Genomic DNA, 22,617 nt, shown 5'->3' with positions numbered 1-22,617 from the left:
TTCTGAAAAACATGACACTGACAATTTTCAGTGTTCATGATTATGCTTGTGTACTATGGATAGACTAATTCAATTGGCAAGGGTGCCAATATATTCATTCAGCTTTAGCAAAGGCCAAATCAAGCCACTAGGGGTCAGTAAGCTAACATCAGTATGATGAAAAGAAACCACATCTCTCCATATTTGACTTTGATTTGTAAATGAATGCCCTACTTAGCAAAACTGTTACTCCAAATGAACGTCTTCAACCTAGATTAGGTTTAATGTATGCACCCCACAAAAACAAGACGGTTGGAACTGGTTTTAACTGTTATTAAATGATCGTTGTAATTGTTGATTGAACCATGTATTAGAATTAACTTCAAAATACTTTGTCCCACAATTTTTGTAGCTCATTTTTCTCACCCAGACCAGACTCCTTTCAGAACCAATTTTTTGTCCATGAGCCAGACTTCAAATGTTATGCCTTGATTGGGCAAAACCATACCTATATGAAATTGTCCAGTAAATGTATATATGATAACCCTTCCACAGTAGCTTTTTCATATTCTCTGTTTTGCACATTTTCCTACATGATGCCTAATTTGCATATTTAAATTTACAATGTACAATTTCAGAAAATGTGTAATACAATAAAATGAATAAATTGTCTTCAGTAAGTAATCAACTGTATGGGGAAGTTTCATGGTGATAACTATTAATTCACTTTTTACCTATTCTCTTAATAGGCCTACTGTAGGTGAAAATTACAAAATGTGTGATCAATGTGAAAAAGCTACTCCTGTGGAAGGGGTATATATTAATTTACTTGATCCTATAAACAATTTAATACAGGAATGGTTTTGCCCACTCAATTCATAATTAACTTTCCAATTTTGGAGTTCTGGCTCATGGATTAAAAACAGTTTCTGAACTGAACCAGTTCCCAACCGGTGGAAAAGAGGTCTTGTCTTGTCTAATTTAATCCTGGGCTCTACACTCTTCTGCCAACCTGGGGAGAGCAACGGACTGACCTCAATGCTTCTTTCAATGCATGAGGAGTTCACCTGATGGGAGTTTCGTGCTTTCCCCTCCGTCAGGTGCCCTGGCTGGCCAGGGAGTGGCAGTATAGAGACCAGGATTACTGCATGTTTTTGTGAGTACCAACCTATTTTTTTTACAGTCTATGGTACCAACCCTAGGGGACACGGGGAGAACATGCATACTCCACACACAGTTTATTACTGAAAGTGCAAGATGCTGGAAAGCTCTTGACTTGTTTTACATTTGGTTGCAGGCTGAAATAGCCCACCTATAGTATCTACAAGCTCACAATGCTTTGGGGCTTGTAGATCTGCTCTTTTCAGAGAGCAACACCAAACATGAAATGATCTCTTCTCCACTAGTCCCTAACATTTTTTTTTCAGTTTTTATTTGTTGACGAAATTGCCAATATATTGAGTCGTTTCTCGTTTTAGCGATCATGGCATATCGAGGTATATTCAGTGATTTCACTTAATTCAAATATCACTTATTTTTTTGTTTTGTTGTGATAATCCTCCCTAGAGTCCCTACTATAGAGTGTGCTAGCCATATAAGGAGTTCCTCCCTGTCCTCGGTTAACCCCTGTGGTAAAAAACCCAATATGTTTCGTTTTTGGATAGAAGGCCCAGCCTTCATCCAATCAGGATAGAGAGGGGCCTTCCACCAATCATGGTGTGTGTGCAGTTAGCCTGTCGTGTGTCCCCCCTACATGTGCGTGTCCCCCCTACTGTACATGTGCACGTGCACATCTTGTTACCGGGGCGGACCTGGGGGGGTTTTCCAAATCACTGAATGCTCCTTTAAGGTAGTCGACAAACATTTTTTGTCAGTGTTAGTCGACAAAATCAACACTGACTCCTACTCCACAAGTGTTGAGTGCCACACAAGACACAACAGACACTTGACAATTCTCAATGTTTAGAACCAAGTTTATTTAACACATGTTTCCTATAGTGATGACTATGGTGCACAGATGCATGCAAAATGTCAAGACATGCTGATTGTGAGAGCAGTACAGTTGGATAGTTAACATGTTTAAGTACTGTAGTTAGGCAAGTTAGGCAGACAAGATAGTTTTGGTACATCACAGACAGGTTACTTTAACAAATTATGCTTACAATTTCGATTTTATACAGTCGGAATTCTTTTCCCAAAGGAATATTATCAAATGTTAATGTCATCGTTCATGAAGTTATACAAGAAAACAAAAACAAGAAATTATACACCTGATTGTGAACACAGTAGAAAAATAATTAATTCTATTATTATACACGATTGCGGACCGTGGCACAGTTAAAGCCTTCCCACTGAGAGAGGGGGGAGGGGCAGGTGGAGTGTCCCGTTCTTCAATAAACTTGATCTCACTATGGAGTTTTAGTAGTTAGGCTAATCTACAAATGTATATCGATGTTATCACACTCTAACCACTACTACCACACAGGCGGTGGTGCGCTGAAGCTATGAGTCTTTGAAGCGGGAACAGTTGAGAGCCCGGCACTCCGGCGTGACCAGTCGCGCACGATGAATCTGGTCTGTCACAATCACCTTTCATTGTCTCTCGAGCCTGTTTGGCCTCAGTTGGCTGGCTGGCCGCCCCCCAACCGGACGCTGTAGGACACGATATGGAAGTTGTCCCAGGACATTAGCCTCCTCTGGCCCGGGTTGTAGTCAATCATGCTGTTGTAGCGGAACTTGTTCTTGAAGGGTATGGCCACCGCCTTGCCCTGGCTCTTCTCTGTGTCGTACATGTAGTTGATGGTGGTGTTTGGCGAGGAGTAGCTGGCGACGGTGTACAGCCTGCCGCAGATGATAAAGGAGTTGGCCACGGCCACCTTCCTGATGCTCGTCTCCCAGCTCTTCTTCACCTCCAGGCTGTGGGGGTCGAGCTTGGAGATGACGATGGCTCCCTTGACCTTGTTGGTGGAGTAGACGGCCCACAGCCCCTGCTCGTCCACGGCCAGGTCGATGTCCGTGTAGCCTCCCCAGGAGTAGGGGTACTGGCCGTGGAAGCCAGCGTGGGGAAGGTCGCGGCGGGCTGCGATGCTCTCGGAGGCCAGGTCGTAGCGGATCAGGGTGCGACTGCGGCGCCTCTGGTAGTACAAGGAGCCGCGGTACAGAGTGGACCCGGTGCTCTCTACTGCCTCTGGCAACAGCAACACCTTCATGGGAATAATACATAACACTATACAGTGATTAAGCTGTCAAAAACACTTAATTGCCAAGCTAACATCCTAACACTAAATCATTATTACTACTATTATTGGATTATTACTATTGCGTGTGCAGTGTGCACACGTATACTATAGTGCAACTGGTAGTTTAGAGCAGTGGTTGTCAAACGTTGTAATTTCAAGGTCCCCCCCCCCCATAACTCGGAGAGGGTACAAGGTCCCCTCATAACTCGGAGAGGGTACAAATGGAACCAAGTGGTCCCCTGGGGGTTCATTTGGTTCCATTTGTACTCCTGACTGGTTACACAGTCTGTAAGGGTCCATTTGGAACCCCGTCACGCAACACTGAGGCTCTCTGAACCCCACTTTTTAGAAGCACTGGTTTAGAGCACAGAAAATGTTGTGTGTACCTTAGAGGGAAAGCCTTTGGAGAGTTGCTCCATGTCCTCGTATCCAAAGAGTTGACGGATCTCAGAACCCACAGTGTCGATACGCCACAGCATTTTGGATCCATAAGGGGATCCGGCTTGAGCTTCGGGGTCCTGCATCCAAACACCATATTTACCAGCAATAGTGTCTGCCTTTCTGTGAATGACTGGCTCGCCCACTGACACCAGCTCACCACAGCCTATACGGGCAGAGGAGGGAGGTGGGTTATAATTGGAACAGATGGAGAAGAAAATTGTGACGGTTCCCTATGTTGCGTGTGAATATAGTTGCTTAGTAGGACTACTTCACTTATTTATGTGGTTGTGTGTAGTTGCTTTGCCCCTAATCATTTCTGTTCTCTGTCCAATAGGTTTGGGGAGCAGAGCTTCTAATGATGATCAGCTCGCACCTGGGCCCGGGTGTCGACGCCCTATAAATGTCTGCTTCCCCAGTCCTTCCCCAGTTCTGTTTGCCTCCTGCACCTTTTCCACCATGTACTCTTTTCAACACTTCTGTTAATACATACAACATGCACACACGTACATTTCACGTTTATTCCTGATTTATTGTTTGATTTCTTATTTTTGGTTAATCAAAAAAATATTATTTTTTGGTAAACTGCGTCTCCCCTGTTTTTTGTTGTGTATCTTGGCACCCCCTAGGCCAGGTACATAACAAAATCAACAGACATCATCAACACACATGCAGTACAGTGACTGTCATGGGGTGACATCAGGGGACAGAGTTGATAGTGACAGGAAGGAATGTATTGCAGCGTAGCGGACGTGTACAGTTGCCGGAAGGACCAAACGATCTGAGAAGAAGGGAGACCTGCAAACTGCTAAGGGACACGGTGAGGTGAGATGCCGTCACCCGTTTGGTCTCCTGACATCTCTGTTAACCCCAGCCTCCTCTCGGAGTCGACCCGCAGGCTGCCAGGGCAGCAGCAGCTGGGCTGCTTTGAGGATCTCTCCAGCACTTCAAGCCTCTCAGTGGGGGGAAAACGATAAGGTGAGCGCTGTATATTTACCTCTTCCCAAAATACCCACCGGCACCCACCGTGGGCCAGGAGGCAGAGCTGGAGTTAGTTTTAGATATTAGTATGCATTATAAATACCATGTTGGCACTCTTTGTGGCACAGGGTCTTCAGGGATTGAAAGACTCCCGTGAGCTTTTCATCTGCTGCTGTTTGAGCCGGTTTCAGATCTTTGGCCAAAGATCACACACTGAGTATGTTCAAAATGAAACATCATGGGTGGCTAATCCAGCTGCTGGAGGCTCAAATAGTTCATCTCTGTGTGACATCCTTGTTGAGGGGTGCTCTCTACTCACATTAATAAGACACACATCATGAAACTCGGACAGTCCCTCATACTTTGGCATGACTGAGGTATTCTCGCCCCAAATGCTGCAGTATTAATAGCAGTATTTGCGTTGGGGCTGTCAGCGGTGAAAGGGGGGCGTGTGGTTGGGGCGGGTGTCATGTTTGCAGGGTCAGATGGAGATGGCCGGATGGGGGTGGGGGTGGTGGGGATCTGAGTTGCCAGGATGCCAAAAACTGAATTGTTGTCCAGATGGTTATAGTTTTGTTGTACCATACTTTTATCGTCACTGTCGGTTTAGACTTTTTTCAGTTTTTCTCGTAATTAAGTAAATCATACTACAGTGTCACACAAAAGCAACAAAAATAGCCAATCTATAAACTCCCGACGCATTGCAATTGTGAGTCGCAATATGTTGCATTATGATGTATTGGGAGCTTGTAGATTGGCCATTTTCTATTTTTGAAAAATAATGTGACATAACCACTTTACCTTTCAATTATTATTTGTATGGGGTGGCTCATATCAATGGGCAAGGGGGGCTCAGCCCTCCCTATCTTATGGAGTAAAGATGAGAAATTATTATTAAAATGTTTTAGAATAGATACTTTTATATTCTGGTATAATCTAAAGCAGCAACAGCATCAAATGGTTACAAGAAAAACACAAAATAGGTCAAAATGGGCAGATTTTTTACAGCCCAAAAGGCTTCCATTGGCTTTCATTGCGTTGAATGATTGACAGCTGCCAAGACACGCCTGCATGTGTTAGTGTTGTTTCGGTGCCGTGCACGTGCGTGTGTACATGTGTGTGTGCCTTGCAAGTTGCTTGCATCTTTATTCCATTTTGGAATAAAGGTGTGTGTGTGTGTGTGTGTGTGTGTGTGTGTGTGTGTGTGTGTGTGTGTGTGTGTGTGTGTGTGTGTGTGTGTGTGTGTGTGTGTGTGTGTGTGTGTGTGTGTGTGTGTGTGTGTGTGTGTGTGTGTGTGTGTGTGTGTGTGTGTGATTCGTCTCGGCGCTTGTGTGTGACAGTATAAGAGCAGCTATCTACATACAAATACAAACAATGATCAGTGGAGTGTTTGTTGTGGGCATGCACTTCTGTTGTTGTGGAGCATTTGCTGTAACAAAGTATAGGCCTGTAGTTATGTAGTATAGTGTCATTGCTGTACTTTGATATCTGGAATATGATGCTATTGCTGCAGGTTGAAGCATATAGTATAGTGGATGTCTTATAGCCCCCCCACCCAAATCACTGCCAGCCGACACATAATATTTATAAAACCTGCAAAGTGGAACCGTGTGTGTGTGTGTGTGTGTGTGTGTGTGTGTGTGTGTGTGTGTGTGTGTGTGTGCGCGTGAATGAGAGAGAGACCTGTATTGTCCTCGGGGCCATCAGGAGCAGGTACCTCTGTCACCTCAGCTTTTAACTCCTGAAACCCTGGAGTTCCGTACTGCCATGCAGTGTCTGACAGAGGGGCAGAGATACAGGGATTATTTGGTGGGTAAATTAAATTTCACTATAGGTAATATGTAGTGTCTAGGTGTAATTTAGTCTGCCATGACCAGAACCTGGGTAACACATTCAGTTATGTACCTGTTATTGTTAGTCTGAAGAGACTGAAGCTTGATTTAGACCTGAAACGGAGAGCCAAAAGAAGAATGTTGACTTACCTCTCAAACTGCTGGTGTCACCCTGCTGCCGATTAGGCCTGGACCCCATGAGATGAGACATAGGACTGGAACCTGGGCAAATAGCACACGCGCGCACACACACACACACACACACACACATAGGGAGAGAGTGTTATAATTTAGAGCTGACACTTAGCGCGCTGACACTCCTTCACTCCTTCACAAAATTCTGAAAATTAGACAAGCACTCAGTGCCTATTTTAGGTATTGAATATGTGTTGTCCCTTGTGTCCACTTAAGATCAATCCAAAATACCACCCGGACTCTGGAATAATTTGCCCATACACATCAGAACCGCCCAGCTAGTCGATTTTAAATAATAAAACTTTATTTATATAGCACTTTTTTAAACAAAGTTACAAAGTGCTTTGAACAGTCAGACATCGAGAACAGAATACATCACAGGTGCAAAAGAAAAAACATTAGAAAATGCAAAATAACAAACACACAAAAATTCAGGGAGATGCAAAGGCTATTCTATAAAAATGGGTCTTTAGGAGGGGTTTAAAATGAGTTAGAGACTGGGTTAGCCTCAGTTCATCTGGTAGGCTATTCCAGAGCCTTGGGGCCTCAACCACAAAAGCCCGATCCCCTTTAACTTAACCTTATGGGTCACCTTCAGTAGACCCTGACCCGATGACCTTAAGGTACGTGGCGGCACATAAAATTCAACCATGTTGCATAAGTAGCTAGGCGCTAGACCATTAAGAGATTTAAAAGTTAATAATAAAATCTTAAAATCAATGCGAAAGGATACTGGCAACCAATGAAGTGCAGCTAAAACCGGAGTTATATGCTCAAATGTCCTGGTGCCTTTGATGAGCCTAGCTGTCACATTTTGTACCAGCTGTAGGCGGTGAATGAGGTTTTGGCTGAGACCAGAATACAGAATAGACCAGGGCATTGACAACAGTTTGGAGGTTATCCGAAAGATTTGATCTTGTAGATGTTTCTGAGGTGCATAAATCCCTGCTCCTTTTCATCCAGTGACTGCTGTCAGTGCTGAAGTAGCCTTCAGCACCCGGGCTAATGTTTGCTCTTTGTTTTTCTTTTTAACCTGTACAGCACTTTTGGTTTGACCTGGTCATGTTAAATGGGCTATATATGAATGAATTAATTAATGGTTTATTTCGATCTATTCAGTTAGAAATTTACAAAACATTTTAGTTTAGTTTTTATTTGTTGACGAAATTGCCAACATATTTAGTCTTAGTTTTAGTCATCATGGCAACATTCTTCGTCATAGTGTTAGTCAACGAAAACAACACTGTATGCCCCTAGGGTTCCCACCCTCTTCCCCTGGGGCCCCTTGTGTTCAGCATCTATCCTATCTACACGCCCCCGCTGATCATGAAAACAATACAATGTTTTACACTAATTAAGCAGATGATGCACAGACAGTATTTACAAGTTACACAACCTTGGGGACTAGTCCAGTGGTGGAAAGTAATTAAGTACATGCACTCAAGTACAAATTTGAGGTATCTTTACTTCCACTTCTACTCCACTACATCTCATAAGCAAATATTGTACTTTTACTCCACGACAATTATTTGATAACTTTAGCTATCTACTTTGTAAAAAAACATACATTAACCACTTCAGCCCTATATCTACTATACAAGTGAAAAGGTGTACCCATACTCATTCTTTCTGCTCTATCTCCGACCGAACCACACTTTCACCACACATCTCTATATGCAAAATAAATTCGGAACGCTCCCCGAACTGACATAGGCTATTTTTTAGCCGTTCAAGTGTCTTATTTACTCTATTAAATATTACTTTTATGAAACATTCCTACACGGAACACGGAATCACTGCTGCCCCAACACGGTCAGAAACAAGCCCAACCAGCCCACAAACAAGCCCTTTAAACCACGCTACTTACATACACTACAACTCGCTTACAATTCGCAAACCTGGCAACACCCTGCCTCTTACGTCACCAGCTCTGTTGCCAACTACGTTCACTTAATGGGGCCAGTCTTTCACAGTGACACACATGTTACATGAACCACGCGCCCGGGATGGTTTCTACCCCTCAATGTCGTATTTGCTGCGCCCTTCTAATGCTGCGCCACGCCTACTCTACACTCACTGCTTGCAGCAGCAGCACTCGCTGGGAGCTGGGTCTGCAGGCGACCCTCGCGCAGGACATTGATGAGAGACAGAAGGAACAGGAGAGATTATACGATCGCTATTTCGCTTATTCCATCTAAATCTCTTTATTTACAAAAAAAATGACTCGACGATTCCCTTAGTTACATCAACATTGTTCTTTGACATTAATCGGATTGTGCCAACATATCACCCTTACACCGATCACTTTGCCTATTTTCGCCACACAGCCAATTTACTTCCGCGAGCGGCCGGGCCATTCCGCCCATGCGAATGCATGGAGAAAAAAAAGAGACGAAAATCCAGCTGTATCGGAGCAGTGCCACACACACACACAGTCAGTCACACACACACACACACACACACAGAGAGGAGTTGACAAGTGAGAGAACGAGACGGCTGTTGCGTTTCACCATGGCCAGTGCTGTTGTAGACAGCGACGACGATGATACACGGAAATAAGTGTGGAAAAGAAAACGAGCAGACATCACAAAGAAATCGATCTGTCCAACGACGATGGTACAAAGACAACAACACAGCCAACTATATTCTTATAGAGAAAAGCTCTCAGCTAATTCGCCCCGTGCAAAACAATTAACGCACGGAGTTGCGGTCTGCATAGCTGCAGACATGCGACCACTATCAGTGGTGGAAAACGCTGGCTTTCAATATTTAATGAGAGTTGCAGAACAGCAGAACCACGTTACAAAATGCCATGCAGGTCACACATGTTTTCACTCCTAAAATGTATCAAACTAATAATACATGTGAAACGTTGCCCGTTAAAATCGTTTTGTCTAAAAGATCGTCAAATATATGGCCGTTAGTACTGTTAATTCAACATCCGGTGAGGGGAGGATACGGATTGTGTATGGAAATCAGCGCATACAGTGGGTGGGCTTTAGACCGGATGTAAGCCACATCCACTAAATGTACACTAAATAGAAATAGTATAAAATACTGCATAAAATGGTGTAGCCTACTGCAGCTATTTATAACCAGGTAGTGTATAAGTGAAATTGAACACTTAAATTAGTATTTAATACTTGAACTAACAACAGATGGGTCTATATACTATTTGCCTTTTTTTTTTTTTCTTTCTTTTACTTACTTAGAGCTTAACAAGAATGTTACAAGTCATCTCATCTTAAAGAAACATTTAAAAAATGTTAGGGCATAAAACCCAAAGTTGTTAAACCTTTTATTATTCTCATTCTGATTTGTTATTTATAGAAAATAAATGTGACTTATTGGGAAACAAGTGTTTTTCTTTACAAACCAAGATATTGGCCTAAATTATAATGAATATAGCCCTCAATGCTGAAAAAGAAGGTTTTAAAAAAATAGATTGAAAAAATTTAATCGAACATCGAAGCAAATCGTGAGCTTCAAATCGAAAATTGAATTGAATCGTGGACTAGGCGAATCGTGATAGCGAATCGAACATCGAATCGAATCGTGAGCTGCAAATCGAAAATTGAATTGAATCGTGGACTAGGCGAATCGTGACAGCCCTAATGTATACATACGCCTGCACGCGCACACACACGCACATGCACGCCTGTAAGGCCCCCCCCCCACACACACACACACACACCAACATGCGATTCATTAAATAACTATTTCTCCGCACGCGCGCACACAACATTATTCACGTGAAGCCTACAGGGAATTACCGACGGAATGTATATACACACACACACACACACACACACACACACACACACTCCCGGCTCACACGCTTAGAATTTATAGATGCGCGATTACATAACAGCTGGGCGTCATTATAGCGAGCCTTAACATGTTGACTACACTACACTACACATAATAACTAATAACCCGTTTTCAGCTTAAAGCAATTATATTTCATTGAAGCAACTCCTTAGCATTGTTTTCATACCATGGATGTGATAAGAAAATGTATCAAACATAAGGGAAATATTAAATAGTATCGGGTGTACCAGTTTGGGCTTTTCTTTTTTTTCAATGGGGCAATACATTGATTAAACAAACGTTTGATTGATTGAGTTGTACAATGTTATACAACCCTAAACTACTTTTAGAATACACTACACAATACAATACAATTTTAGAACATATAATATTGGCCAATATGTCAAATATGTAAATATTACATATAATGGCATTGAATGGAAGCGGACCATTTGTAACACATGTTACAAATGACCCGCTTTTGCAAGTTTTCTTTGCAGTTGCTTACAGACCAGAATGAATGTGAATTCCGTCTAAACACGATGCAAACTAATGAAGAACATAAGCATGAACACATCCATGTGGATTTTTATTCACCAACACCAAAGACAAAAATTGTAGCACACATATACTCCAGGTGTAAAATTATACGCATTTTGAAGGTAAACACTTCAAACTTCCTTGCTGTACACATACTGACGCGATGGTGTCATGGTGGCGTTGACCAATCAAGAGATAACGTCCATGTTACAACCGTGAAGCGTTACAACCTTGGCGGCTCTCCCCTACATTTGTTACTAACATTAGGTTGTGGCGAAGTAGAAACGTGGCGAGCAGATAGTGTGTTTTGGACAAACAGGCTAGGTATTGGTGTTGATTTGGGTCAACTGGACAAACAGCGTGGTGTTGTTTTGTGTCTGTGTTTGTGTTGGAGCACCTCAGTGTGGCCGTACAGGTCATGTGCAACCTCTTCCACAGAGAGATGGAGACACTAAATCTCAGCTGGACAAACATGTTGGCACGCATGCATCGCTGCCTTGCATGCTGTGTGCTACTGTTGAGTCTGTCACTTACTTTGACTGATTTATGGCATTGTCTTTCTGTTAAAATCCAACTATGTTAATTTAAGAAATCTGGCCATATAGGTCATTGTTTATTCTCTGTGCACACGTGTAGCCTATTGTATGTCAGACTGTATGTCTGTCCCAGTCACAATCCTTTAGTAATTAGGCTGTGGAAATATTCAGGACAAAACAATGGTACATTTCCAATAACCCATCCGTTACTACATGTGGAGTCAACTCCCGCCATTTATTTCTTCCCATAGTGCGTGGCGAAGTAGCTCTGGGATGAGTGCGCGCGAAGCGCGCACGAAATTCTAGTATATATATATATATACTTCGGCTATTTTAAAATGGCTGATCTACAAGCTCACAACGTGTCACAATGTAGATCTGTAGATCTGCAATTTTCATATTGAATGTAAAATTGAACATTCCGCATGAGTACTTTCACTTTTGTACTTTTACTCAAGAATACCAGACCTTTTCTTGTAACAGAGTATTTCTAGATTGTGGTATTGACACTTGCGACAGACAACAGCGACAGAAACAAGACAACGTCTAATAATGGCTTGCCTTGCAGAGATAATAAACATTCAAATACAATATTGTGCCATATGGTGTTGCTATCGGTAGGCTCTAACCTGTTAATCTCAGCGTTGTTCAAGAGCCCCTGGCCCCCTTGGTAGCCCCCTTGATTGCCATAAGAGAGAGAAAGACTCCAAAATGTAAAAATAATAAGATTCATACATTGTTCAAAAGATTTTCAGGAAGGATAAAAATAAATAAATAATTAGTTCATTTTAACCTATAAAATGTCAAAACTATATTGCTTATCAAGATGCAGGCACACCGTTGCCAATGACACCGGTCATATGAATCCCGCCAACACTGTGGGGGGGAGTAACGTGCCAAAGTTTTGGGTTTGCTTAGCCTCTATAAATAAATAAAGATGAACACGATGTTGGGTGGGCAGGGTTTGCAACCTCAGGTGCATTTGTTTAATTATTTGAATATGTTCCGTTTGATGTTTACTGTATGTTTGTTATTTGAGAATAGCCTACACTTAGCTGTTGACTGTAAACCATGGCCTCTTGGCTTTTATAAAAAACCAAATTATCAAATAACATGAAAATCATGGATTGAGTTTTTGCAGCATGGCACCGCCACCTAGAGGGTGAGCCGTCTGTGTGTCTGTATCTGTCTGCGGCTATTCCGGGATTAACTTCCTTGGTTTGCAGGTTTAGCCACAGACAAACACACACAGACCCTCTGCTAGACCCATAAGAACCACGCCGTGAACATGGCGTGGATCCTATCTCTGCTAGACTGCTACCATCGCAGGCTGGCAGCTATGACGTCATCTCAATACGCTGTAGCTGTGACGCACCAACTTGGGAGAGTTTGTGGATATAAATAACGTATGAGTATGACTATCACTTCCATTTCTGTTTGGAGATGAAAGGCTTTTCAGCATGCGGCTGGAAACCTGTCATTTCCAGTACTTGTTGACAGATGGTCTGCATGGCATCGCAGATCTGTTTCAGAAGCACCATTTTGAGCTGAGGATAGCAGGGGGTGCTGTAAGGGACGTCCTGTCTGGGAAACATCCAGAGGATGTGGACTTTGCCACCACAGCCACCCCAGAGCAGATGAAGACCATGTTCCAGACAGCAGGGATCAGGATGATCAACAACAAAGGAGAGGAGCATGGGACCATTACGGCTAGACTGCACCAGGAGAACTTTGAAGTTACCACGTTGCGGGTGGATGTTAAGACGGATGGACGACATGCCGAGGTAGAATTCACCACTGACTGGCAGAAAGATGCTGAGCGGAGAGACCTCACCATCAACTCTATGTTCTTAGGGCTAGATGGAACCTTGTACGACTATTTCAAGGGATATGAAGACCTTCAAAAGCGTAAAGTTCGGTTTGTTGGCAGTGCTGAGCATAGGATCCAAGAGGACTACTTGAGAATACTGCGGTATTTCAGGTTTTATGGCAAAGTAGCTTTGGAGACAGGTGACCATGAGCCTGAAACACTGCAGGCCATCAGGGATAATGCCCGTGGCCTAGCAGGTATATCAGGAGAGCGGATTTGGAAAGAACTCAAGCTGATTGTGGTTGGAAGCCATGCTGCTCATCTTGTGGAGGTCATGTATGATCTGGGATTGGCCAAATACATGGGTTTACCTCCACATGGTGACATTGAAGAGTTGAAACGAGTGTGGCAGCATGCCAAGGACCACTCTCCTAAAGCCATGACAGTTCTGACTGCTCTTTGCCACAACTCTGTGGATGTAGAGGTCATGGACATGCATCTGAAGGTTTCCAACAAGGAGAAGACTCTGGCTCTCTTCCTCATAAAACATAGACACGAGCTTCACAAGAACCAGGATTACCCTGACGGCCTCAAACCCTTCACTGACTTCATCGTCAGTAGTCGGGATCTGGACTCTGAGAGTAAAGTGTGCGAGCTGCTCAAGTATCAAGGGGAGAACAAGTTGCTGGCAGAGCTCTGCAAATGGTCCAAACCACACTTCCCTGTTAGCGGCCACGATCTGAAAAAGATGGGCATCACTTCAGGCAAAGAGATAGGCTCCTCCCTGCAGGAGCTCCTTGATGTTTGGAAGACAAGTCACTACCAGATGGATAAAGTACAACTCCTAAAGGTTTTGTCACAAAAGTTTCTGCAGAACATAATAAATCAAGACATGAAAGTAGGTGACGACAACAGAACTGAGGATGGAAAGGTTAGATATTGTTCACCTAGATAGCAAGTTGTCAATCACTTATCATCAGATGTGTGTGAACTTGCCCTGGGCTCAGACACGGAAAACAGAATTCTGGAAATGAACCTTCATCAAGGAAAACAAATGGGAGGAGATTCCAACTGATTAGAGAAAAGTAAGCTTTGGCAGAAAAGGTTTTTTTTTGCAGAGCAGATCAAGGAGAGGAAGTTCTGGTTACCACATTTTGTTTGTGAACTCACTGAACCCCCAACACAACAGAAAGCTCTCTGTTGAGAACAACGAGAAGATGACACGTGTGAGAAAGAATCTGTCGTATCCTTTAGTTTAATAGCACTGAGACAGTTTACTTCTGGACACAGTTTCTGAGTAGAGACAGAGGTCTGTGTCTGGGAGGTAGAGTCCAGAGTGGAGAGGCTTCATAGAGGAACGACATGGCCTGCTGCCTGTTATAGGAATGCATGGCAATGCCTCGCTGTGGCAGTATACCCATAACTGAGACAACATATTGATGGCATAAAAAGGATCTCCATACATGGGCATAAAAGGAAACACAGACCGACAGGACAGATACAAAAATCTCCATACATAGGTATTTCTCGTAAAGAAACACATCTTCAAACAATCAATCGGTTTGGTTTGTATTTATTGAAGATAGAAACAATATTAAATGTGATTGAGGTGTGTAGGAATGAGGGGAGACTGGTGAACAGTAGACTGAGGTGAAGGCGAGGTGATGAAGAGGTGTAGGGGTTTTAGGGAAGTAGACTGAGGTGAAGGCGAGGTGAGGTAGGGGTTTTAGGGAAGTAGACTGAGGTGATGAAGAGGTGTAGGGGTTTTAGGGAAGTAGACTGAGGTGATGAAGAGGTGTAGGGGTTTTAGGGAAGTAGACTGAGGTGAAGGCGAGGTGAGGGAGGGGTGTAGGGGTTTTAGGGATGCATGGGGACAGAGGCGGTTCCAGGGGGAGTGGACCTTGAGTGTTTATTTGGCTTTGGGGTCCATAGAGCTTAGCAGCGTCACTTTACGCCAAAGACCCCCATCAGGAGCCTGAAGGAAAGCATAGTGGAGAGCACACAGAAGGAGAATGGAGAGTGAGGCGGTGGAGGGATGCGAGACAGACAGATCAAGAATGTCACGTACTGTATAAATACAACCCCTTGATTGGTTTGAGGGAGGAGATAAGTAGCAAGTAGTTATCATCAGATGTTATCTGAATCAGGTGCGCACAGTAATAGATACTGTATATAAATAAACTCCTCACAAAAGGTTTTGAAACACACTAGCCAACACATTAATTCATTCATAGATAACTGTACAGTATATATATGTCCTCTGGCACAGACTGGTATAGTTCACTCATCTCTGCCCTGGGTTAGGGTTCAGGACATCATTCCTTTGTGCCAGATACAATGTGTACAGTGTCCTAAAGTTACACTCACTGCTGCATGCTGCTGGAATATAGCGCTCACTCTGTACAGTGTACTGTACAGCAGGGGTTTCAAACTTTTTATACTGAATTACCACCACAGAAAATATCTGGAACTCCAAGTACCACCGTAATAACTGATACAGGAGCGTAGACCTGCCCCATCCTATTCAGCTAGTATTAACCCAGGAGGAAAATGTAATTTATTCGTTAAATTGTTTTGTTTTTGTTCCATTCCTAAGACAATTTTGCTGCTGCTCTGACGCACAACTAATATATTTCTAATGTGATTAATCCGTCCTACAATCTTACGGCTAGGTCATGCTCATTTCAGCACGGCTGGAGAGCCTATTTCAACCAATTGCTTGGTCAGAACAACTACCTCCTCTGAGTACCACCAGAGAGGGGCTCAAGTACCACTAGTTGTCAGATTGAGCTGCATGTCACCACCACATCACCAACAGAACCATGGACAGAACTGGTCCTTTTTGTATTAGTTGGTGTTTGAATAAATACGCCGTTAGGTTGAACCTTAATTACCATGCCTCTGTACTGACATAAAGGATGTTGTCATACTGTGTATGACACCCATGTCACTTTTACAATTTACAATTTAGGCATTTAGCAGACGCTTACAAGTATGACATCGGAGTAAGCAGAGTAAGCATGAACCTAATCAACAAACAACAGGCTAAATAGTCACACAAGAGTGCAAAGGGAACAATGTAATTGCCTCAAAGAAAGGGATATTTGACCTAGCATCTGTACAAACTAAATACTACTATCTAAATAACATTCTTAACATTTTGTACAATCTTAACTAGATACCATTACGGTCCTACAAATGTTGTGCATGAGGTACATGGGAACCTATTTCTCCTCCAATACTTTTTAACAGTTGCAAGCTGATCCTCATCAACCAAGGAAGTGAATCACATCACTCCAGTTCTCAGATCTTTACACACTGGATCCCTGTGTGACAAAGAATAGATTTCAAAATACTTCTGTTTCTTTATAAAGATAGCACTGAATGGTTTAGCGACAAAATACATTTATTATCTTCTGCTACATTATGAACCTTCCAGACCTCTCGGGTCATCTGGGACAGGTCAGTTTTATGTCCCCAGAGTCAAAACTAAACGGAGAGGCTAACGTTCAGTTTTTATGCACCAACATATCTGGAACAAACTCCTAGAAAACTGCAAGTCTGCTACAACTATCAGTTATTTTATGCACCTCACACTTAATGATTTAATTGTATATAAATATAATTTTTATAATGCTTAAAACCATATTTAGTGTCATGTGTTAACTTTATTTTAATGAGCACACAGCCCCACGGGGCGGTATGATGATACTAGTGACAGCAGGGAATGTGCACAGTATAAAATCACCAGTTTTCATTTAACTCTGAAGAGTGTACAGATTTTCAGGACCATAATTTAGCTCCATTTGTATCCACTCTTTGGAGTTAAATTAATACTAAGCTTTTCACTGTGTGACAGCAGGAAACAAACACCTCTGAGCGGATTCCCAGCTGCCATGGAGTCAGACGGGCTCACCACAACATACACACACACACACACACACACACACACACACACACACACACACACACACACACACACACACACACACACACACGAACGAATCTCCCTCCAAGACCCCTGCACTGGCCCATGCCACTGTCAGCTATCACTCATCCTGGACACAGCATGCTCAATTGGAGCGACCCCAATAAATGCTGTCCGACTTATTTTTCACCTCTGCTGCTCTTCTCCGACCTTTTATCTCTCTCCCTCCCTCCCTCTCTCTCTTCCCGCTCTCTCCATTATCCCTAATCCTCTCTCTCTCCTTTTGTTCATCCCTTCAGGGCTCATTTCTGTGTGGCATGTTTGATGTCAAACGTTCAGTTCTCTCGTTTTGGCAGTGAACACAGTGAATGTGCCCCTGAGGCCTGAAGATATGATAATGTGTGTGTGTGTGTGTGTGTGTGTGTGTGTGTGTGTGTGTGTGTGTGTGTGTGTGTGTGTGTGTGTGTGTGTGTGTGTGTGTGTGTGTGTGTGTGTGTGTGTACTATTTATACAAACACGTGCTTGCTCGCTTGCCCGCGCACATGTACGGGCCTGCGGTCGCAGTGATGATTAGTGACTCATAATGACCCCCTAATGATAACATTAAACACAAGCATCTGGAGGCCCCATGTTGGTTCTCCTCCAACCGGACAACAGCAGAGGAATCGCGTGAGGAATTTGGATGCAGACGTTGACTCTTTGAGGATTGTTATGCCGGTTTCAGTGGAAAGGTCATTTTAATCATGGAAAGTATTGGAGATGCAACAAGCTACACCTATAATATGTTTTTTTATTTTCCATTTGTGGGAGTCAAGGTCAACGGAGCGGGTTAATGAGGAGTCTTTGCAAGGGGTTGACATGCCTGACTACCTGTCAGCTACAGACCTGCTCCCTCAGGACACTGCTATTCATCAACACAAGCAAATGTGTCATGCTCACATTCTTCACTGTCTTGTTTTTGAGCATGTGCACACTGGACACGTGTGTACCGTATTTTTGCACGCACAAGTTTGCCGTGTGCGAGTGTCTCTGGTGTGTGTGTGAAAGTGTACTGCTGCTGTGCACGCCGTGTGTGTGTGTGTGTGTGTGTGTGTGTGTGTGTGTGGTGGACAGCAGGGCTAAGCAGGCAGAACACCAATCCAGACAAGCTAGGAGCGAGGCCCAAACAGTTGAGCCTTAATTCCCCTAAGGATGGCCAATCTGAGGCCTAATCAACCCCTAATCAGAGGTCCATAGAGCGGTTGACTCTGATTTGCCCTTAATGAGGAGGCTTAACCTCTAGTTTGTGCGTGCGTGTTCTATATATGTCCCATAGTCATAAATCACGGTTGCATTGTACAGTAAGTGCCTTGTATATTTTGAGATTAGCATCGCTACACTAAACACTGTCACCACTTCTATACTTGTTAACCATTGAGCAATATAAAAATAAGCTCCCCTTAAATGTCATATCCATCTGAGGAGAGATTTATGCTCTGTTGCCTCATCGTTAGTTGATAGAGGAAAGAGATGTTTTGGACTGACTATAGGGCACTTTCAACACCTTGCGCATAGACGCGTGCGTGCACGCTCGCTCGCACATGTGCGCGCGCACACACACACACACACACACACACACACACACACACACACACACACACACACTGTGTGTGTCATGTTTGCCTAAATGGTTCTGCTTTTGACTTCTGGGCTCCTGGTAATGCGTTTCTTCCGCTGGTGGTGATCTATTCTCCGTGTGCCTCTCTCCAGGGGGGCCTCTCTGTGTGTTTTAGGATTCAGGTGCTAACATGAGGAGCTAAGCAGATAACCTGGAGTATGAAGGAAAATATATATAGACTCCTACTGGGAGAGAGGGAACGGGGAGTTGGGGACGGAAGGATTTATGGGAGCTGGCAATGTCAGCTTTACAAGCTATACACACAGAGGAGGAAGAGAGCAAACAGAAAGGCGGATATGGTGACTCAGCTGAAGAGGATGGGTTGGTGAACAAGGCAAGACAGTGGACGAATAGGAGATTGTCCAGATTAGTTTGAAATGCTATTTAGTAGGGGTGTAACGATACATTTTAACAGCGATACGATATGTATCACGATACATGGTTGACAATACGATACATGGACGATATTGGTTCTTTCATGACGATACGAAAAGTAACTAATTAAAAAATAAATTAAATCTGTATGAAACATAGTAGTGCAGGTTTTTTTTATGTATTAATATGGATATAAATAAGTAACCACAGTGATGTTTTGGCAAATATAAGACATTATATTTGAACACGTGGACAAACCCCTACCAAAGTACTTCGATTTAATTATTTGCATTGCAAAACAATACGATTCAAAGTAAAAATGAACTTTGATTCTTGAAATTAAAATCGATTTTTACTATATCGTTACTATTTAGCCAATGCAAACACACATCAACATGCCAGTAATGAGCCTTCCCAGTTCCCAGTACTAAAGCAGCCTCTAATCCAGGCACTCAAATAGAGCACTTGATGTCCCTGCCCTGGTACCCCGTCGACCCATCAATCTTGACCGCACCAGGGGTGTGTGAGTGAGTGAGTGAGTGCATGTGTGTGTGCGTCTGGCGTCACGAAAAGTCCCAGAGGTGAGACCCCTGGACATAGAGACCCTCTCTCCCGAAGTCTGCCTCACGTTTCAGCCACACCACCCCCACCCCACCCCCAGCAATTCCTCTCACCCTCCTCACCACGCAGAGGGAAACACCACCAGAACCAGGTCATAAATACTAATCCTGCCCTCTCTGGCTCGCCCAGCCTCACCCCCTAAATACAGACAGAGAGAGGGGAGCGGAAACCCCACGCAAACTTGTGTGGCCTCCAAAACACACGCCAACACAACATGCATACATAAACACTCACGCACACTGATAACTCCATCTCATAGAGCCACCACAAAGGCAAGCAGATACAGTGGCAGCAGAAGCCCGGCCTTTGACACCAGTGTTGCTCCCAGTAACATTCAGTGGGAAGAATTCCACTGGTGTACACACACACACACACACACACACACACACACACACACACACACACACACACAAATACATTACACACACACACGCTTGCACGCTCGCACGAGCTGTGCTTGCCCCTAGCTGTTGTGTGCCTTACATGTGCATAATATTCCATGCAAGGATGAAGTGGTTGCGTTGTATAATCAAATGCTGTGTTCAAAAGAACCCTTTAGCACAGAGTCATGTAGAATACTTTATAGGTCTTTCAACCCAAATGTCTCTGCTATTGGTCTTCTTGCCTACTGAGGTTAACATATAGCCCAATGGACCCTTACAGGTCCCTGAGAGTTTTTATGGAGATCCTTGACATTAAATGGTTTGAGAAGAAAGAAACATTTTTTTAAAAGTTGTCCTACTTGGCTAGGTGTATCTATTCTTTCCTGGTTTTGATTTGAGAAACAGGTGTACGGCAGATACATGCCCCACAGTACACATTCCCCAATCTGGGTACCCATTGGCAAAACAAAGGAAAAACAGCGCCCTATTTTCCTTTAGTCACAGTCTGTCTTGAGAGACTCCACATTCCCTATTCCCTCCCTCCACCCCTTATACCCACTGACAAACAAATGACTAATACAGTGTACAATGTAATGTCTTACCTCCAGCTCTGCTGTCCTGCCGTGGGGGGCTGGGCGGCACCAGGGGGGCCTGCGGAGGACACGGCTTGTTCCTCAGCTTCTCCGTCTCCCTCCTCATCTCCTCCACCCTGCGCTGCAGCCCCTGCACCTCCCTCTCCAGACGATCCTTCTCCCCCCGCGCCAGGTTCCTCTCTCCCACCGCCCGGTTCAGAGCTTCCTGAAGCCCCGGCTGAGATCGTGCAGCCTCTCCACCTCTCGGAGGACTCCCTGTGTCGCCTCCTCCGGTCAGCCTGGACACGAGCACCTCCAGCAGACCGAGGCGAGCCTTCAGGCTCTCCAGCTCGGGGCCTCCCCCGGCGGCCTGGGGGCAGCTGGCCTCGCTGGGGCTGGGCACGGTGAAGGTGTACTGGCAGCGCCCGCTGCGGTCGTTGCCTCGCCACAGAGCGGCTCGGTCCTGTGCCGCGCCTCCCAGCAGGAGGGCGCACACGCACACGGACAGCAGGAGGAACATGCTGGACGAGGTCCTTCCACACGCAAACACACGGGGGGAAAGGTCGTCGATCTAGAGACTTTCTTTCTCTCTCCACTCTCTGAAGACTCTGTTGTCCTTCCTCTTCGCTCTTCTTGGTGCAGGTGTCACAAGGTCAAACCTCTCGTCTTTCTGGCGTCTGTCCCGGAGTCTTTAATCCCTCTTCTTCCTGTCATCCATGTGTATTGGTTGGTTGTCTGTCTCTCAGGTGCTGCTTGTTGTGTCTTTTCTTCTTGTCCTTTTGGTCAGGTCCTCCAGGTCTGTAACACTGAGCCCTTCCCACCGGCTCGCAGTTATTTATACAATCTGGAAGGCAGGGCAGGAGGGAGAGGAGAGCAGGAGAGGAGAGGTGAAAGGGAGGGTGCAGGGTGGGGGAGAGCGGAGAAAGGGAGGAGGGAGGGGAGAGGTTTTGGGAGTGAGATTATAGGAGAACGGGAGGGGAGGAGAAAGTGGGAGGAATGGGCTGTTGTGTGTTTTGGGGACCGTCTCGGCAACAAAAACATTCCATTTAACTGCGTGCGTGCGTGCGTGCGTGCGTGCATGTGTGTTCATTTGACTATTTGTATGTTAAACACACGTGCCTGTCTGTACTTTTTGTGAAAGCCTTTGCTTTCGTATACTTTGGTTTAGGACCCAACACGATAACCTGTGTCATTTTGAGTCATCACGTTTTAAACAGTCCCTTTTCGGACAAAGCCAACGGGACAAAGCCAAAGTTCTGGTGTTCCTCAGTTCCTGTGTTGTTAACACTGAGCTCCAGTTCAGAGGAACGTGGCTTAGATCTGGCCCCCACAGGGGAGGCAAAGCTGAGACACATGGGATACAGTTACCTCCTAAAGGAGACAGTGTCCTGTTTCACCCTGGTAGGGGGCCAAGGCATGACGTCAAACTGGCCATAGATGTCATCATTGTGAAGAGTTAAGGGTTACGAGCCCATCAACTGGACACCAGGAATGACCCTCGCCATGCTGTCGTTTCCCTGACGTTTGTGGTGACGGTGACGGGAACATGCATTTGTGCATGTAGGTTTATGTGTGCATGCATGTGTGTTTGTGAATATATGTGTGCATTTTTGTGCATGCAGGGTTATATGCATGTGCATACAGTAGGGGTGTGTGTGTGTGTGTGTGTGTGTGTGTGTGTGTGTGTGTGTGTGTGTGTGTGTGTGTGTGTGTGTGTGTGT

At 44.3% G+C, this 22,617-nt stretch overlaps 2 protein-coding genes across 2 annotated transcripts; one reads left to right on the top strand and one right to left on the bottom strand.

Annotated features, from left to right (window-relative positions):
• Positions 1-1,931: 1,931 nt before the first annotated feature.
• myoc (myocilin) lies at positions 1,932-21,709 on the bottom strand. Its single transcript, XM_080771049.1, has 5 exons — positions 20,927-21,709; positions 6,620-6,691; positions 6,321-6,413; positions 3,605-3,822; positions 1,932-3,182 (listed from the first exon to the last, which is right to left on the bottom strand). Exons 1-5 carry the CDS (start codon positions 21,414-21,416, stop codon positions 2,598-2,600), a joined length of 1,458 nt encoding a protein of 485 aa, XP_080627175.1. The 5' UTR covers positions 21,417-21,709; the 3' UTR covers positions 1,932-2,597.
• On the top strand, positions 12,497-20,039 carry LOC308319504 (CCA tRNA nucleotidyltransferase 1, mitochondrial-like; the record flags this gene model as incomplete). The annotated part of the gene is made up of 3 exons (XM_080769609.1): positions 12,497-12,503; positions 12,994-14,210; positions 19,956-20,039. The coding sequence occupies 3 exons, from the start codon at positions 12,497-12,499 to the stop codon at positions 20,037-20,039; spliced, it is 1,308 nt and encodes a 435-aa protein (XP_080625735.1).
• Positions 21,710-22,617: the final 908 nt, after the last annotated feature.

This window comes from Protomyctophum bolini, assembly GCF_963924005.1.
Source record: "Protomyctophum bolini genome assembly, chromosome: 8".
In the NCBI taxonomy this organism is placed as follows: Eukaryota; Metazoa; Chordata; class Actinopteri; order Myctophiformes; family Myctophidae; genus Protomyctophum; species Protomyctophum bolini.
Note: the sequence above shows the minus strand (reverse complement) of the source record. Positions and strands in the feature narration are given on the sequence as shown.

Excerpts from the sequence above, each read along its gene's own strand:
- myoc (XM_080771049.1), bottom strand. The coding sequence starts at position 21,416 with ATGTTCCTCCTGCTGTCCGTGTGCGTGTGCGCCCTCCTGCTGGGAGGC. Across the intron at positions 3,823-6,320 it reads TGGCCCCGAGGACAATACAG|GCTGTGGTGAGCTGGTGTCA; the intron begins GTCTCTCTCTCA and ends CTGCCCGTATAG. Across the intron at positions 3,183-3,604 it reads CCAAAGGCTTTCCCTCTAAG|GTGTTGCTGTTGCCAGAGGC; the intron begins GTACACACAACA and ends ATTCCCATGAAG.